Genomic DNA, 20,093 nt, shown 5'->3' on the forward strand with positions numbered 1-20,093 from the left:
ATCTTACGGAACTGTCGTAATACTGCTCCCTGCTTTATAGTTATTCTCCTTAAATAACCAGTCTATGATGTACCGACATAAGTCAACAGGTTGAATTGAGTTTCTTGGTATGGAGCTAATCTCTCGACATGAACTAACTTGAGTTTACTTTTATCCGAAAACTGGATGTGATAGATTAGATCGTTTGTTTTCTGCAGGATGGTGTGCGAGTCCTCTCAGTTTCGTAGAAGTTTCGGACAAAATCTTTTCTTACGTGTGGGACCTGTGTAACCATACTGGATTACTTCTTTTGAAAGTTATCCCGGTAGGATACATATCGAGCCTGGTCTTGGCTTTATCACTTAGAAGCTTTAAACTTGTACGAGCAAATTCGTAAACTTCCAAATTTTCTTTAAAATTTTTGCATTCCAGCAACACAATTTAATGTGTGATTTTGGCAGTACCAATTGTTGAATTATACGTACTCCATCTAGACTTTCCGATTTCCGATATAATAGATTATTAGAAAGATACCACCTACATTTCCATTGAGCCCAGTACGCCTTTTTTTACATCTCATTCCACTATGTTTGGTTATGTTCTGCATAATAGATTTACTCCATTTTTAAGGCATTCTCGTATGACTGTCATTATGTTTCTTTTTCTTTTTAAAATTTTCCAGGGAAGTACGATCATTATCTTTTTCTTGTTTAACTGCGGTCATCTTAAGATTTATTTCCTGCTTTACAAATCTTTTTCTTTTCAAGTCTTTTAAAGTACGGGTCTTGTCATTTCTAATAGGGTTGCCTAGAAAGAATTGTATAGTAGAAAACAAAACCTTTCAGTGTTTTGTTCTTAGATAAATTGAACATCTATCAAGTAACGGTCAAATACATCACTCATTAACAATTACTTAATATATCTTTCCTACCACTGTCAGCAACTCTACACTTCTTTAAAATTACTTTTATTTAAAATAGAAAACAATATTACAATACTTAATTATAACTTTCAACTGAAATGAGAACTATTCAAAGGCTCAATTACTACTACTGTTTGAACTCTTAACTTCCTACTTATATACTATTTTCTTCCGTTCCAAATCTTACGGAACATTTCGGGATATTTCGATGACATCTAGAATATTTTGGATTTTTAAAAGTTGTTCTTTTTTGTCAAGAGACTTTTTCTATATGGAATAAATCTGTCGTAACAATACAGTGACCTACCTAGATCGGTAAGGTTGTCCTTAAAGAGGAGTGTTATCAGTTATCACCTCTAAGATTTAGTTATAATGGTTAGATGTAACCATTATTAAGCAATCTCATTATTAAGATGCTTTAAACTGAAAAACTATCTGGTGCTCAAAAGAAGAACTTTCAATTACAGTTCAAGGTCCACGATTCAATACCATAGAAGAGGACAGAGAAGATGTGGCATTGCAGCATTTGTACTTTTATACTAAGATAGAGATTGTAGCTCTTGAAGAAGGTCCATATCCGGTTGAACGTGGATCTAGTTTTTCTGATGCGCGCTCTTATCTCCTGATTGTTGGTCAATTGTTCATTTATTATGGTGCCGAGGTAATTGAAGTACTTCACTCTTTTTACTGGTGTTTAGTTGACGTAGAGTTGTCCTTTTGTTATCTTTTTTTTGCTAGTTATAATAATCTTGTCTTCTTTACGTTTATATTGAGTCCATATTGTTGATTGCAATATGGGATTTTGTTTATAAGCACTTGTAGGTCATCTAGGTTGTCCACAAATACTATGGTATTATCTGCATATCTGATGTTGTAGGTACCCGTTTAGTAGAATGTCTTTTTCAGTTTAGTATAAAGCTTCGATAAATACCCTTTCATAGTAAAGATTAAAGATTAGTGGAGACAAAATACAGTCGTGCCTCACTCCACGCATGATTTTCACATATTCGGTGGATTCATGTTCAACTCTGAGATTTGCGGTCTGATTCCAGTAAAGGTTTCTAATTATTTTTAGATCTTGGTTGTTAATTCCTGCGCCTTTTAGTATTTGACCCATCTTGGCGAGTTGTACTGGATCAAACGCTTTCTCATAATTAACCAGACAAGCTTATATTGAGAACAAAGCCTCTCTCGTACCAACAGCATTTATGAACCCGAACTGGTTAGGGGAAATTTAATTTTTATACAGCTTGTAAAATCTCTTATGGATTATTTTTAAGAACAATTTTAGGAGACGACTCATGAGGCTTTTCGTACAGTGTTCTTAACATATACTTTTTCTGAAAAGTGATGTTCTATGAATCTCTAAAAACATGAAATTGTTACGTGGGAAGGTAGGTATTAACAAAAATAAATAGCATATTATTAGAATTGTACTCTATTTTTACTAGTTTTTGCAGAAAATAATATAAACTCTTTTGTTGTGTTACGTGCTGATGGCTGTATTATATATAGGATTAACTTTAGCAGTTTGCTGCAAGGCAAACCCATGCTGATGCAAATTGGTTTCAGGGATACGTTTTCTGTGTGTATTTTTGGGACTCAGTATATTGAGTATTTTTCAGGTGTTGGTTTTTATATTTAATAATATGTCATGCATTCCTTAAATTTGTGTAGTATTTTATATATTTGGTTCTCCAATGATTTGGTTTGGCCCTTTTTAAGTTGTTTTGTATTATTTATTTGTGACTAATTCTTCTATATTCTTCTGGTATTGAATTTTGTCCATGATTACAGTTACGTTCCCATTGTCAGCTGGTTATATTATTATGGACTCATCTTCTTTTAGAGCTTTAACAGCTTTAAAATAATAGCTTAACTAATATTCGCTTTTATACTTTTTTTCACTTCCCTTTTACACAGTACTCTATAGTTTTCCTTTTCATAAATGATTTTGGGAATGGAAATCGAAACGTCAAAAACAAACGTAAAATTTAATTTTTATTGCAATCAATTGTCGTTTACGCTCACATAAAATTTTCTGAACATATTAACTAAACCATTGATCTAAAGTTAATAAATGTTTGGCTGTTGATCAATAGTTTTTGTAAGAAGTCGGTGACATAACCATGAAAAATTATGAACAAACTCCAAATGATCAAATAATGACAAATTATATTCAAACCCATTTCATGTGCTTTTCAACATGATATATATTGTTTACAAGATGTTCCTTTCACTATGCTTAGGCATGTTAGTGTCCACCCATTTTGTACATTTTTTTTTAAAAACAGAATATAATTTTACAATATTAAAAAATACTTACTATTTCCGCCACGTAAACGCCTTTAAGACATTTTCTACCAACTATACTTAATCCCAAACCCCTTCCTGGCTTCTTGGTTAAATTTATTTCAATAGAAGTGTAATCAGATTGAAGTGGTCTGTAGACAGTTAGTCTTACCTATAAATTAAAAATTAAAATTAACAAAATGTGATAATGTACATATATATATATATATATATATATATATATATATATATATATATATATATATATATATATATTTATATATATATATATATATATATTTATATATATATATATATATATATATATATATATATATATTTATATATATATATATATATATATATATATATATAAAAGTAGTCCAAAGTTTTTTGACTAGTTTGGAAAAAATATGTGTAAATACTTTTTTCTTTTTGGGTGTGGTAGTCAATAAAAAATAGAGCTTTGCTATTTATTCTGAATCCAAGCTTTCGGTGGTTTTTTTGCCACCTTTATCAAGGTACGAATGTAAGATTCGTGGCATAAACAACAACGTTAAATACCATGATAATACTGAAATTGCAACTAAACTTAAAAATGTTACTGTTACTTTGGCTTTCCAAAAAAAACTAGTCAGGGTGATACGGATGTGTATGGAACGGTTACGATGTACGGTGGAAGTTGGACAACAATACTCGGAGACATTTTGAAATAAACAATAGACTAAAACAGGGAGATTCACTTTCAGCACAACTCTTCAACTTAGCTCTAAAACACATAATCAGAAGTGCAAGAATCCAAAAACCGAATACAGTATTTCATCGAGAAGGACCAAACTTACTACTCAAATTTGCAGACTCGAGAAATTTTAAGACTTAAGTACAGCCTTAAGCTCTTTCGAATGACGTTATCATAGTCGCGGTTATCCAAAATAAAAGCAAAACTTGTTAAAATACCTATGATTTACCTTAGGTCCTGTTTCACGTAAAGCTTGTGATGCTGTTGTAAAAGTTACCTCGCGTAAAGATATACCATTAACTTCCATTATCATATCTCCTGGTTGCAATCTTTGGTCTTTTTCGGCTAAACCTTTTTGGTATATTTCAATTAGGATCACTCCATACTAAAACATAAATTCGAACGCATTTTATTATATTTTACACATTTAAATTATTGAATTAATTAATAAAACAGTTGTCGTGTTACGATTTTGCATTTCTTAGACTAAACAATTCTTTTTGTGTAGAACTACTTGTGTCAATACGTATTTAATTCTAATGATAAACTCTCTTACTCTTTCTTAGTAAGAAAATATCTTCTAAGTGACCGTTGACCAGATATATCAGATACCAATTTCAGAATCACCGTAGCACAAAACGTGTTTATAGAATAAATATAATAATATTCTCGGTTAACGTGATTTAGGGAATGGTGACTAACATCTGGTGATTTAACAACGGTGAATTTTAGGAACACTGAATTAAAAATAATATATTTAATTTTTTGTAAAAGGAAAAAACCTAAAGTAAAAAATATTCATTATTTAGTTAATATGAACTTCTTGCAGTTTACCATCAGCTTGTTTATTGTATAAATTGGTTGTATTCATACTTTTAGCCATTATTTCTGAAGGTGTAAAAAATACAAGCCTTTTGAAGATACACTGATTGAGATGAATGAATAATGCCATATAAAATGTCTGTTACCAAGTGGTTCCGGCATTTCATCTGTAAAAATTTAAATTTTTGAAAATTGTCTTTCACAACTTGCATTTGAATGACGCAAAGGTAATATAGACGATGCAAAGTCACTCAAATTAGCAAATAGAGGATTACCGTCAAAATGTTTTATTTGATCTACTTTAAAACAGAATTCATCAAGATTTTAGAATTCTATTGTAACATCCTGGTATTGTCGAAGTTTCCTCCATTCCTCATTGATGTTTTGTACCATTTGTAAGTCTTGAGAATTACAAATTCGGGATAATTTTGACGTTAGTGGTAAAAGACTTTGGCAACTGTTAAAGCTACTTTTATTTAAAAGATGAATTTTTCCTATGACTGGATCTGCAAAATATTTTTTTTACTTTCATATGAGCTTTAATTAAGGAACGCCTGTTTTTTTAGTAAAAATCCTGTTTCAATTCATCATTCTTATTTTGCGTCACCCCAATTCCTAGATATAGTATTTTTCATATAAAAATGCGCGCACGTCACAATTTATATAAAGTGACTTATATTTAAAATTTCCAGAACGTCAACCTTGAGAGTTCAAATTTTCCTAACACAGCTAATAATACGAAACCCATACGGAACTGCTCGATTTTTCATAGGCGTCAACATGGTATAATAATCAGAAAAATGTAATTATCATTATATTGGGAATTTTAGAATTATATTGATTAAATAACCAAAAACATTTGTTATTATTAATAATATAAATTTTATAAAATAACTCTTTAAGTCTAATATTCCACAAAATAATAATTTTAATTAAATATATTAGACAATTGTACGCAACTGATACAGGAATACTTCAAATTTTTTTGACAGTTCAGCGTGTGGCAAAATTGTTTTAAAGGGTTGCCGCTTTTTTAGAGTAAGAATTTTGTTTATGTTATGATTTCTTACACAATTTGATCATAATATATTATATATTAATAGGTTGTATTTATAAATACATATTAAATTTAGATTAATAGCTTTAAAAACTAATTATTGTTGTGTATTGTGATTGTGCTATGCCAAAACAACTAAATAGTCTGTAGAAAGCTGATAAGCTTTCATATAAGATAGATTATTTTGAACAAGAAATAATGGCGGGATATTTATACTATTAATGCTCTAAAAGTGGTAAGTTTAAATTTTAGAATGTATAATTTTGTATTAAAATGATTTCCTATGGATTTTAGTGTGTTGCAGCGTTGTTGCAGTATTCTTAAAACTAAGTGTATTTACTGTTAATATAATAGTTTGACAAATAGTTGACATTTTAAAAATTCCTCACTTACTAACTATTCTGATGTTTTGGCAACGCTGTGGGGTTCTGACGTCGTAAATCTTGAATGACGTGCACGAATTTTTATATGAAAAATACTATAGGTACTTGTTGTTAATGTCAATAAATTTTGTAATATCTTAAGGAACAATTGTTTCAACATTAATTTGTCTTACATATTGTGGGTCCATGTAAGTAAGTAATATATCTTTATACATTGAAATGATTTGGCTGTGCAAATTTGTCATAATTACTTTATTGTTTTGGAACAATTTATTTAGTTTAATTCAATTTATTTAATTCCACAAATGTTGGTAAAACACATTCCAAGAATAGGTAAAAAAGTTTCCATTTCAATTTATTCATTAATTCTTATTTTATTTTGCTTGCTTTGCGTTAATATGTTGATGTTTAGCGACCGACCGAGAAATGTTTTTTCATTCCAACGTTTGTACATATGTTACATTGAAAACTCGAGATAAGATCTTAAAGAGGATGATCATAGCATCAACTGAAATTATCGTATAATTTACTATTATGGTATACGAATACGTACCAATGTTTTTTGTGGATAAAGGTAAAATTATCGTATAAAACGATAATTATCGTACACCTGACAACGCACATGTTATTGTAAACGGTGATAAATTCGATCGGATGCATTCCTATCGAAAGTATCCTATCGAAAAAAATTTAGATACGTTTTAATGTTAAATAAATAACCATGGCGCGATTTTTGCCATTTTCTATGATTCTCATGAGATCAATACAAATTATCCCTTTCATTGATCGACCACTATGGAGTTTCAATTACTAGAGCCTAATCTTTAAAACCTCCAGCATGAAATTTTAGTTTTGAGTTTAGCAACAATTGTGAGGCATTTGAAATATGTTTAAAAAATGCTAAATTTTAACATTCACATTAAAAACGACACAAAACGTTTAAAACTGCTCTTTTTCATTTACACTATACTCTTACATTTCACTTTACACCCCAAACCGTCCTCTTGGAGGCATTTCTCGGAAGATGCGTTTGTAATGTAAAAGTTTAAATTCTGCATTTTAAGTCATATTTCAAATGCCTCATGTTTGTTGAGGCATTTGAAATATGACTAAAAAACGAAGTGTGGTAGACTTTTTTTTGCATCTTTTCTGGGGTTCCAAAATTGATATTCTCACCAAAATTCAGCTTGCTCGTATGATGTTTAGGGCTCACATCTCTGACGACTGGACTACAAGTCAAATAAATAATTTCATTCTTGCAATACGAAGTTTTTAATTTGTATTGAAATAAATCGTTTTCAAAAACTGTCTCGAAACGGCAGAAACCTTTAGTCGCGTAGTTATGGATGAAAATAAGGACAACCTTCAAAGACAACTTTATAGCTCCTACCAAGCATGAAATCAGCTTTACATGAACATATTCACACAAAAACAAAGAGCATTACTACAGCTAAAAATAAATTATTAGATATAAGCTCGTGTTGTAAAACAAACTTACAGAACACCTTAACCAATTCAAATACCTCGGCGTAGATTAATCCAGTTACCATAATCCAGTCAATCCTACCCTAAGCTAACCTAAGAGGGCAGATAAATAAGGCCGCAGCCATATCTAGATGTTAAAAAGATGTTGTCTGCAACAACCCACACATGCGAACGGACAGCAAAGTTAAAATATGTAAAACATATAGCAGACCCGTAATCATGTATGGAATAGAATCACGGTCAGACAACAATAAAACAAAAAGTATGGTAATTACATAAAGATCATCATCATCATCACAAAGCCTTCTGCGTCCAAATTTGAATATAAGCCTCCCCTAATTTCTTCCAATTCTGTAGGTCTTGAGCTTCTTATAGTTAATTCCAGGCGATTCTTTTGACGTCGTGTATCCATACATAAAGATACTAAGACCAATATCAGGGAAAACCAAAAGGACACAAAATCATTAGGGAGTAATTCGATTTACAAGATGTAGTGAAATGGGATAGACAAAGAAGAAGATAATTGGCGGATTCGTTTCTTACTTGATGAAAATTCATTTTATGTAACCATAAAACACTGAAAACATTGTTTTCAAAATTTCCAAAATTTATTTTAAACTCTTATCACTACAGCTGTTTCGGCTGATTGCCTTTCTCAAGTGATCTATTTTTGGCATGCGTTTACACTTTATAGACTCTAATGATATAGGTTGAGGAGGGGAGAACTGTTTGTCTCAAGTTGGTCATTCAAAATTATTCTGTGTTTTTTAATTTGTTGATTTCCATAGATTCTAACAAAGATAGCTTAAGGCCTCTATTTTAAATGTGAAGAATTTTAAAATTATTCCGAATTAACAATTCAGTTATATGCAAACGTAAAATTTCATTAACACACATAGTAATTACGGACTATGGGAAGTATTCACTTGTGTCGGCACTCTTTAAGTGCCACGCGCCGTTTATATGGCGGTTATATGGAGTGACTGAAGATGGCAATTGATTGAAATCTCCTGTCGCATGCGACAGTCAAAATCACTAGTATAATAATAAAGATTTGGAATTTTACACAGGTCAGCTACTTCTAGATAACACTTGACTTTCATCTCTAGTCGACGGAATAGTCGGTGTTAAAGGTAACTCGCAAGGTGGTGAAAGCTACCGAGCTTTTAAAGTAGGTACAATTTTCTACTAAAATTCATTTTTACACAGTAATGTTTATATAATATAACTATAATCAAGTTGGATGAAAGCGTTAGGATGACTTACTGTATTACTTATAAAACATTAAAAACTATTTAAACTTTAATTTAATAGTGTGATCTTGGGAGCCGGTGGAACTCCTACCTTTCACATTTCTCGGGGACAAATTTAACACATTTGCTTCAAAGAACGTTTATTGACAGTCAGCTGCATTTAATATTTACAATATGTTATCGTAGGTTAACATACCTACGACATTAACGGGCAATGAAAACAATGATTTTATTAATCGTGCGTAAGTTGTCCGTAAATTACAGTTTTAAATTATGTAAGCCATCTGCCGTGAAAACTATGTGTATGTAAACAAATTATTTTTAAAACAAGGATTTATTTAAAATTCCTTTGAAGACAGGTGAAGTGTCACTACAATAGTATTATGTACTAAATTTACTTACTCCACTAGTATAATTATCTCCTTTTCCCACAAAGAAAATTCCCAACAGTTGATTTTCTGTCACAAGTTCTATCGTAACTTCTTTACCTTCAGATATTGTAGCAAGTAAAGGATCTGCAGCTGGATCTACAATATTTATAGGAAAACAATTACTAGTACTATATTTTTTATTATTACATAGCACTACTAAACAAACTACTACAATAGGCATCCAAAAATACCTTCATTTAGAACATAAATATATATATTATTGTAGATAAATAAAGGCAGAGAAGAAGAAAAAAAGTCTGTCTATTGTATACATAAAATTTGTCATTTTGTAATACTTTAAAGTATTTTTTTAAGAAACTATTTGTTTTAAAAAAATAACCTATTTGTCTGTCTACTGTTTACATAGATATTGGTTTAACCCAGTTTAAAGTTGTCTTTGTTAACATATTTGTAATCTAATCGATAATATTCATGAAATTGTTTATTGGTTTTTAGGTGCATTTAAGAACAATTTGTGTTTAAACCTAAGATTAACGAAAAAGGTTATTTGAAAGAGATCGGGAATCTGGAGTTCCTAGAAAATGTTAAAGTACTTACGACTAAAGACGTTGAAATGAAGAAAGAGGCACATTTGTTTTGACCAATGAAAAGGTAGGAAAGTTATTGATGAAAGTGGGTGTTAAGCCAAGAGAGTTTTTGGAATGAAAGAAAATGACAGTAAGTGTGGAGACAGTGTGGAGAGTTGATTCCCGATAGCTGAAAGAAGCAGTTTGTGTTTAAGAAAAAAAGTAAAAAAGTGTCGGTCTTAGTTAACCATAGGCCTGGTAGGCATCCGTAAAAGTAACAAGTACAACTTAATTGTAAGTACTTACAAAATAATATCCGACATCATAAATAAAAATTGTTCAATGATATTCAGATACTCTATATTTCTTTTTAATAATATTCTTCGTTGCGAGGACTTCTGTATTTATATATAAGATTATATTCTTTATATGCCTTTTTTATATTTAGTTACTTACTCTTTTCATAGATTGTTTGTTTTGTGCAATTTATGCTGTCAATAAATTTTGTGTTTATTTCTTTGGTAGAAATATTTTTTTTAATATACATACAGTTATATTTTATTTTTGAATTTTATTTATCCATGAGCTTCCTCTGAGTATCGGTTTTGCATTTCTGTGATTGAATGACGGAAAACCCTGAGATTATTTACCAATTTAGGCTAGCTCAAAAAAAAGTTTGTGTCATTAATTAAAATAAATATAAGTCTAATTTTTTATAAACAAATACATAAAGAAAGAAGTAGAATCAAAACAATATATATATATATATATATATATTTATATATATATATATATATATATATATATATATATATATATATATATATATATATAGTAAACTCTTAAATATTGGGGAAATCTGCAATTCCCCAATATTTAAGAGTTTATATATATATATATATATATATATATATATATATATATATATATATATATATATATATATATAATATATATATATATTACCCTACGTAAACGGCTTAACTACCAATATAATTAAATTAAGCTGGTGAGTGGCATTTCTAAGAAAAATTTTTGTGCAGTAGGACACCATTCCAACGCAACAGGTCACTTATTTAATTTATCAGATATCAAGATCTTGAGTATATAAAACAACTATAAAAGAAAGTTTATTTCTCGAAATATACCACATTAACAAAAAAACAAAAAGTCAATTAATTATAAGACAGACACGTGCAAGTTAAGTGCCAACTATTGTTTTATTTTAAAATTCTGATAAACTAAAAGTATCTGGCATTTGGTTCGATGACAAAACTCGTTAGCCCTAATGCCACATATCAAATCAGTGCCGCTTTTTACCAGTAGCACACCTAGAATTTGCCTCTGGGGGGGGTTTTGGTTGGTCACCAAAATTTTTTTTATGATGTTACCTCCATTTTGAGTCCTTAAAATGTGTAAGTAACAGTGTCGGAATAGGGTCCTGGGGGGGGGGGGTTTAACCCCCAAAACCCCCCCCCTCGGTGCGCCACTGCTTTTTACGTTCGTAGAACATATAATATGTGTCCCTTACAAGTTTTTCATAAAATAAAATACAGCATAAGTTATAATATTGTGAATGATATGTGTGTATCTAATTGTTCGGTGATTTTGTGGTATGTTCCTGATAAAGTTAAAAAAATAGAAGAATCAACAAAATATCGTACTCCAGAAATAAATAGTTTCGATTTAATTTAAGCTTCAGACCGCAGTCCTCGACATATTATACAGTGTGCCAATTTTAAAACTTACAATGGCTATTTCTCACGAACAAAAGTTGATATCGAAAAATGCTTGAAATCTTTTCTAGGATAGTAAGGGTGAACTAAAATGACATGAAAAAGAACTCACCCCCATCAACACCCTAGGCCTCACCCACCACAACCAAAAAAGTTTAAATTGCAAACCCCTACTACTTGTGATACATAATTGAAAATGCTATAAAAAAAACGGGTGTGGCAGTCCAGTGGGACTGCCAGTGGAAGTTACACTTCTATACACGCATTCGCCGTTACAAATTTATTTGGGAGTCAATCTGCACAATCATTACATATGTAATTCTATAGGTAAGACATATCAGAAAGAGAAACAGAATTAATAACAACTTACTTAACAATGAAGGATTGAATCAATATTTTGATGAAAATGTATATTTTTATTTTCATATATGTATGAAAGGAGTTGAATGCAAATTTATTTTACACATACTCTGCAGTAAAATTAATTGTTTATTTTGTAATTAATATAATAATACAATTGTCTTTTCATCTTGTTCAGCATTTCTATTTGGGCATAAAATGTTATTAGTATTATTGTAGATATGCTTTTCTCGATTTGAACTGTCTTTTAGCAAAGCAAGTTCCATATACGAGCTAGGATTTTGCTTATATTTAGTACAAGTTTGTTTTTCGTTGTTAGAAAAGTCTTCTAATTTAATTTTAGAAAACGGTAAAATGATATTTAAAATACCAAAATTTAGACCTAAAATAATACAATATAAATTAAACTGCCATATTAATAAGTATTTAACAATGTCAATAATATACATAAAAAATACACTATAATACAGTGCAACATAATTCCATATAATAATACAATACAAATTAAAATGCAATATCCATAAGTATTTAAAAATGACAATAATGTAATAATATTAACAAAAAAGTCCTCCCCGACTGGGAATCGAACCCCGGTTTCCCGCGTGACAGGCGGGGATACTGACTACTACACTACCGAGGACATAACACAAATGTATTTCAAAATTGACAGTTCTGGATCATACAGTGATTTATTGAGATTATTATTTTGAAATACAAGAGAATAATATAATTATGAACATTTAATAAATAATACAAAACATATCACATAAATAATAATAATAAATATTTTATTATATGTATAGTATAATATTATATGTAGGTATATATATATATATATATATATATATATATATATATATATATATATATATATATATATATATCTTAATATAATATATATAATATTAAATTATATATACAAAAGGAACATTTTTATATTCGAGAGAGGAAGAGAGAGAAAATATATCTTCTGTCTCTCTCTTACTCATTATCTTGCATATGTAATGATTTCACAGATTCACGAACAGCTCAAATATTTCATGAAAGGCATCCGGACAAAAATATAAGTCACGTGTACGTCCGCGATTTAGTTGAAAAGTTTAGAGAAACGGGATCAGTGCAAAATAAAAAAAGGGATGCCCCACGATTACTGAATGAAGCATCCATATTTGAGATCCTTGGAAATTTTGCAATAGAGCCTACTGCATTAACACGTCAAGTATCTGTAATGACAGGACTTTTACATAAGTCGGTTAGAAAGTCGGTGATGATCCAGAACCACGAATTGAGTTTTGTGAACTCATGACTGAAAGAATTCGTGTGGAACCGAGAATGTTAAAAAATATTTGTTTCACTGCTGAATATACTTTTATGCTGAATGGTAATGTAAATAAGCAAAACTGTCTGTACTGGAGTGATGCGAACCCACATCGATTCAGAGAAGGTTACACTCAATATCCTGAAAAACTGAATGTTTGGGCAGAAATATTAGGCGATGCTATAATTGGCCCCTTATTCATACCAGGCAATTTAAGCGGCGACATTTATCTCGATATGCTGGAAAACACTATCGAACCTTTAATTGTGCGTAAATTAGAGAACCAAAGGAATTTTTTAAGGCAACCTAGCTCTAGACAAAGATTTGCTGCACTTCCAACAACATGGAGCACCTCCTTACTATGCAGCTCTAGTTAGGCACTAGTTGGATACTAATTATCCGAACAAATGGATTGGAAGGAGAGTTCCTATTGAATAGCCACCAAGGTCACCAGAATTACCGCCACCTGACTTTTTTCTATGGGGTTACCTCAAGTGTTTTTTTTTATAAAACTTAACTTGCATCACTTAATTCTCGGGGAATTGCGAGAATGAATTACGCAAGCATGTCACGCTATTACTAGAACAACATTTGCCAAAGTTCGTGAAGGAACGGAACCCAATTTGAACATTTACTTAATTGGCATTTTTAACAAATTTGTAGTTCAACAAAAACCTCATTCAATTTTCTATTTAAGCCAAAATTTCACAATAATTGCTCCATCCTGTATAGTAATTATTTATATCAGTGGATAGCATTTTTATAGTTTTTTCAATGATGTATCACAAGTAGGGGTTTGCAATTTAAACTTTTTTGGTTCTGATGGGTGGGGCCTAGGAGGTTGAAGGGGGTGAGTTCTCTTTTGTCATTTTAGTTCACTCTTACTATCCTAGAAACGGTTTCAAGCATTTTTCGATATCAGCTTTTGTTTGTGAGAATTAGTCCATTGTCAGTTTAAAATTGACACACTATATATATATATATATATATATATATATATATATATATATATATATATATATATATATATATATATATATATATTCTATATATAATATAAATATATATATATATATATATATATATATATTCCATATTTTCACCTCTTGTATCTGTAGATAGACATCCCCATGTCTTCTTCGAATGGCGCTACAACCCCTTGTGAGTCTTGGTCTGCTTAACAACGGTCTTTCATTCTGCCCTGTCGCATACTTTCCATCATCACTGCCTGATGTTCATGGTTTTAAGATCTTTCTCTACATCGTCTATCCACCTTTTACAGGGCCTTTCTCTTGTTTTATTTGCTTGGAGTTTCTATCTCTGAATTACTTCAGGTGAGTGAAGAGGCAAATTCTGTATGTGATGGAATGTATAAAATATGATATTGGGGATTTTCAATCAATTCTGGGGGAAAAATTCTTGTTTCAGGAGTAGTTTTGACTGCCTAAATAACTTTTTACTTTTTAATTTGTACTGGTTTTGGTTTCGTAAATTCTGTTGTAGAGTTTCTGTAGGATTAGAGCCAGTCTGATATGATACTTCAGAGTGAGATCGTTTAGTTGAAGGATTGGTATAAAGGCTTTCTTTTTTTTTAACATCCAATGTTTTATGTACAATAACATAGTGGGAAGCTGCCCAGTGGCGAGCACCCAGGTAAAATATAATATAAATATAATCTATGATAATCAATTAGTTTAAACTTTCACTTAACAAACAGAGTTTAATACAGGTAAACATCACTGACACACATATGAGAATTACAAGGCTAAAAACACAAATTAAGGAAATATTTAGAAAACACCAGAATAGAAACTTGTTATTTCACCGCACCATGACACTATGCTCTATTTTTCCTGATTTACTAGAGGTCCAAAAGGTCTGGTCGTTTTAATCTTCTTACGTGTGAAATGTTGAGCAGATCCATGGCCAGCGGATTTGGATGGCATGATAGTCTGTTCTTGTATACAGAGTTTACAGCAGATATTGCTTCGCAAACTGTTGGTAGCTGTAAATCGTGGTGTAATCTGTGGTTCGTGATATACCAAGAGGCATTACAGATCTGGCGCAGTACTTTCGATTGAAAACGTTGAAGTTTTTGTATGTTGGTATTACTTGCTGTACCCCAGATTTGTGCTGCATATTGCCATACCGGTTTTAAAATTCATTTATATATTAGAAGTTTGTTCTCCAGGCTAAGATTTGATTTTCGACTCATGTACCAATACATTTTCCTGTAGATTAAGCTGAGTTGAAGGCGTTTCTTCCAGATGTGGATGCTCCAATTAAGTTTGCTATCCAAATGGATTCCTAAGTATTTAACGACGGTATTAACTGGTAGTGGAGTGTTGTTTATAGAAACTGGTGGCACGACAGATGTGATTAATTTACGTGCTCTATTAGTGTATTCTCCAATTTTAATTTTATTTTGTTGAATTGAAAGTTAGATACAAATTTTTACGTTTGACATTCTTGACGAGAATATTACATTTTTTGATTGTACAATGGTTTCTACTGTAATGATATTTTGTCCATTTTAACAAAAAAATTATTCTTTGGTCTTTGGTTGGATGTTTTGGAATTGTTGTTGTTTTGTATTGGTAAAATAGGTAATACTTTGCTAATTGGAGCTAATTTATGGACCCCTTTAAATAGCATTTTTATTTCGAAGGTAAATTTAGTTACGTCTGACTCTTATTTTTTTTTTTTAATAAGCTGATTGGTCTGGTATTTAAAAAATTAGCTAGGTAGCGATAAGATTTGAAACCAGCTTTGTAATTAACTGGTAACTAAATAATACGTTCTTGTTGTATACAAGATATACTTTTAATCTAAATATGATTATGTGTGGAAAGTACTTACGGCGCTTAAAAAATCAGTGTAAACTTCTTCGATATGTCACATTTAATTTTGACGTGACAACGTCTTAAATTAGGTTGCGGCTCGGAGTCACTCATGAAAAAGTGTAACGCCCGCTCACGTCTGTTACGATGAGTCACCGAACGAGAGAGAGGCCCGCCCGACCGGCGAATGCCTTGCGTCTCTCTCCCACTCAAACATGATCGGTCCGCTGCGCGCGCAGCACTAGAGAATTAGGCGCGTTGGAAATTAGTTAAGTTTAAGTTTACATGTACAATGTTTTAGTAAACAAAATATATTTCTATAGTTAAAATTTGTGCAATTCTTATTTTCATTCAATTCCTTGTTCCTATTGTGCAATTTAATAATATTCATATCAATAAATATTCTACCGAGAAAAAGACGTTGTCACGTAAAATCTTCGCCCGTAAAACCGACTTTACAGGCAACCGATTTTTTTTTTTAATATTATAGTTTTTCTACTCAAAAACTATGAAAGTTATTGAGCACGAAAATTTCGACCTAAATTCCTGACATTAAAGACCGCAATCCTAGTTAAAATTTATTTTACGTAACAAACGCTGTCTTACAATGTTTTTTAAATGAGTAGCAAAAAAGATAAACTATCTGTGAATTCTATCAATAAGATTTACAAAAGCCATTTTTAATAAATGCAAATTATATTAATAGATTACCTAAATATCTTTTTACGTATGTATTAAAGAGAAAAACAAAAATAAATCAAATATTAACGAAGAGTCCCTGTCTTAATGAAGAAATGAACCTATCTTTCCCATTTTTCATATTGTTTCACAACTTGAATAGTATATTACTTTATGAGGCGGAGAAGCATGACTTTTCTTGACGCGCCCGATATTACGCGCCGAACCAAGTGAGGCGCGTAATAGAGGGCAAGTCAAGAAAAGTCGCTTCTTTGCCGAATAAAGTATACTATTTTTTCTTCAAACGTAGCAATTTTCAACCATAAATAGTACAATTCATACGCTATTTTTACTCGAAATTAACTGTGAGAACTATCAAAGTCGTCTAGATATTAAAATAATTAAGTCGTCGGTGGGATTTGCGTCTCCCTGGTTACAGTTGTTTGACAGTTGTTTGCAATTATTAAAGACAGCTTATTGTTTTCGCAAGCCGCCAACATCGGGAATGATTGCTGAAAGTTGTTCTCGACCATCAGTATCATCAACAATTACCAATGCGTATCAAGAGTCGGGAACATTTTTGCACGGTTTCAATTTTGAAAATGCCTCATTAACTAATTGTACTTTTAATATTACTATAAATAAAAATGATGTTTAATTGTTAGCAACATTTGTATTGTTGCTTTGTGACATGTTTCATATTGTTGCCATGACAACATTTTTCCCTCCGCCGTAAAGAAATGGGAAAAAAACTGCTGCCGGCGGAGACATCAAACTTTGACAGGATCAAGTTAGATAAGTAATGTCATCATTATTTGACGTTTGAAGAAAAAATAACTTTGTTACTATTTACTTCAAAAACTCAAATACTACTGTTATTAAACTGTCAACTGCCTGTGTTTACATGCATTTTCTGACGTTCCAGACATTACTAGATATTTCGGGATTTTTATATGACATCTCGAACATTCTAAATTTTATAATACTTCCTTTTTGTAAAGCGACTTTTTCTATATGGAATAAATCTCACGGAATTGTCGTAACAATAATATTTAAGGAAATGACGATATTAACAGTGGGAAATTTGTAAATTTTCAGAAAAATTAAATTGATTAAACTTGTTAGATTACTATTTTTTTTTAATATATAGCGAGTATATAAATGCGAGTTGCAAAACAAATTAGATTTAGATTTATTACCCTTAGTTGGGGTTGGTGATCGAGAACCGGGTACAGCTGCCTTTGGTACAGTTATATTTTTGTTACTTTTATCATCACATTCAACAGCAGATGAAGAAGTAGAAAGTAACTTATCCTCCTTCTTTTCAGGATTTGATACAATTAGTGTTACAACTCCATTTACATTTTTAAGCAAACTTGCTGCCTAAAACAAATTCAAATAAAATAGAAAAATGAATAATTTAAACCAGACAATAAAATAATATTTAATATGTATTTATTAAAATTGTAACTTTGTAAGGAAAACTTCTATACTCACGACATAATAATTATTCGGTATAACATTTAATTTGCTGTCATTACGAACATTAATTATATTACTAAAAAAATTTTTATGTCATGGTTGAATTTGATACATTTCGACGTATGAGTAAGGACCAATCATTTATTATAAATATGATTTCTTCTTAATATACAGGGTGTCACAAATAGGTTTGGCATAAATTCTACCACGAATGTTTTGATGAAAATAAGTCGATTGGGCCTAAATTACCTATATACAAAAGTGCACATTAAAAGAGTTTCGGGGTGTTAAATTTACGAAATAAAACCGATTTTTAATATTGCTTCAAAATGGTTGGAAATATTTTTATAGAAATTTTTATTATATTCGCACCCTGAGAATAAAAGTGACACTATGCAAAAAAGTAAAATTTTCAGTACGATCATCAGTAAGTTTTTATTTTTGACTTATTTGAATCTGCATATTCAATTGTTTAATTTTCTAGCTAAAATATCATGTCATACGCAGCGGAACAAAAAAAGCTTGAAGCTCTATGGGCTGAAATTGATGACGATGCCATCGAATCGGGAAGCGATGACGATATTGACCATATCTCTGAAAGCGACCACAACACCGACTCGAAGCAGAATATCGCAATAGAAGATGTAGTTTCTGACGAAGGTTCAGACATGGAGACATCAAAAACAGAACTTAAGAATGAGACGGAAAATAAAAGCACTGACGGACCTCCAAGAAACAAAGAAATGTATCTCGGAAAAGATGGAACACAATGGAACAAACTTGCTTCAAATAATAAACGGGTTCGAACAAGATCAGAGAACATTATTACTCATTTGCCGGGTGTGAAGCATTATGCAAAAAATGCTAAACGTGCTTTAGATTGTTGGCAATTGTTTTGTGACCGACAAATGATCGAAGACATAGTGCGCTGGACCAATCTCAAAATTCAACAAAAATCAATTGCATATCAAAATAAATGCATGGTGAAACCAACCAATGAATGTGAAATTAAAGCATTTATCGGACTTCTTTATTTAGCAGGTATGTTTCATTCTAATCGTCAGAATTTGAGAGACTTATGGCAAACAGATGGGACTGGTGTCGATATATTCCGCAATACGATGTCTATAAATCGTTTTCAATTCCTGATGGTCTGTCTTCGGTTCGATAACATCGAGAATCGTAAAGACACATTGGCGATTGACAAATTAGCTCCAGTTCGTGGAATTCTGGACAAATTTATTGAAAATTGTTAGCAGGCCTACACTCCTTCTCAATATGTGACGATAGATGAGAAGTTGGAGTCTTTTCGTGGAAGATGTGCTTTCAAACAATACATGCCCAACAAGCCTGCAAAGTATGGGATCAAAGTGCAAGCCCTAGTTGATGCCCGTTCGTACTACGTTTTAAATTTGGAAGTGTATGCAGGAAAACAGCCAGAAGGTCCCTACAGTGTTAGTAATTCCCCAATAGATATAGTAGAGAGGCTAATACAACCTATTTCTGGTTCCAACCGAAATGTGACCTTTGACAACTGGTACACTAGTTATGAATTAATGATAAAATTGCTGAACGAGCATAAACTTACGTCAGTAGGCACGCTGAGAAAGAACAAATGATGCATCCCAGCACAATTTTTGACAGTCCAGAATAGAGAACAAATGACATCTTTATTTGGCTTTCAGAAAGATATTACACTTTTATCGTATGTGCCGAAAAAAAATAAAAACATCCTACTGTTGTCCACCATGCACCATGATGGAGCTATTGATGAAGCAACTGGCGATAA

At 31.3% G+C, this 20,093-nt stretch overlaps 1 protein-coding gene across 1 annotated transcript in view; it reads right to left on the reverse strand.

The window, feature by feature from the left end:
* Positions 1–20,093, reverse strand: part of LOC140435622 (inactivation-no-after-potential D protein-like) — a 162,155-nt gene that overhangs the window by 9,221 nt on the left and 132,841 nt on the right. The window contains exons 13-16 of the mRNA XM_072524360.1: positions 18,022–18,205; positions 9,335–9,459; positions 4,162–4,317; positions 3,228–3,365 (exon numbers count right to left, since the gene is read on the reverse strand). Of these exons, the coding sequence (XP_072380461.1) occupies positions 3,228–3,365; positions 4,162–4,317; positions 9,335–9,459; positions 18,022–18,205 (603 nt within the window). The remainder of the gene's footprint in view (positions 1–3,227; positions 3,366–4,161; positions 4,318–9,334; positions 9,460–18,021; positions 18,206–20,093) is intronic.

Source organism: Diabrotica undecimpunctata, chromosome 3, assembly GCF_040954645.1.
Source record: "Diabrotica undecimpunctata isolate CICGRU chromosome 3, icDiaUnde3, whole genome shotgun sequence".
In the NCBI taxonomy this organism is placed as follows: Eukaryota; Metazoa; Arthropoda; class Insecta; order Coleoptera; family Chrysomelidae; genus Diabrotica; species Diabrotica undecimpunctata.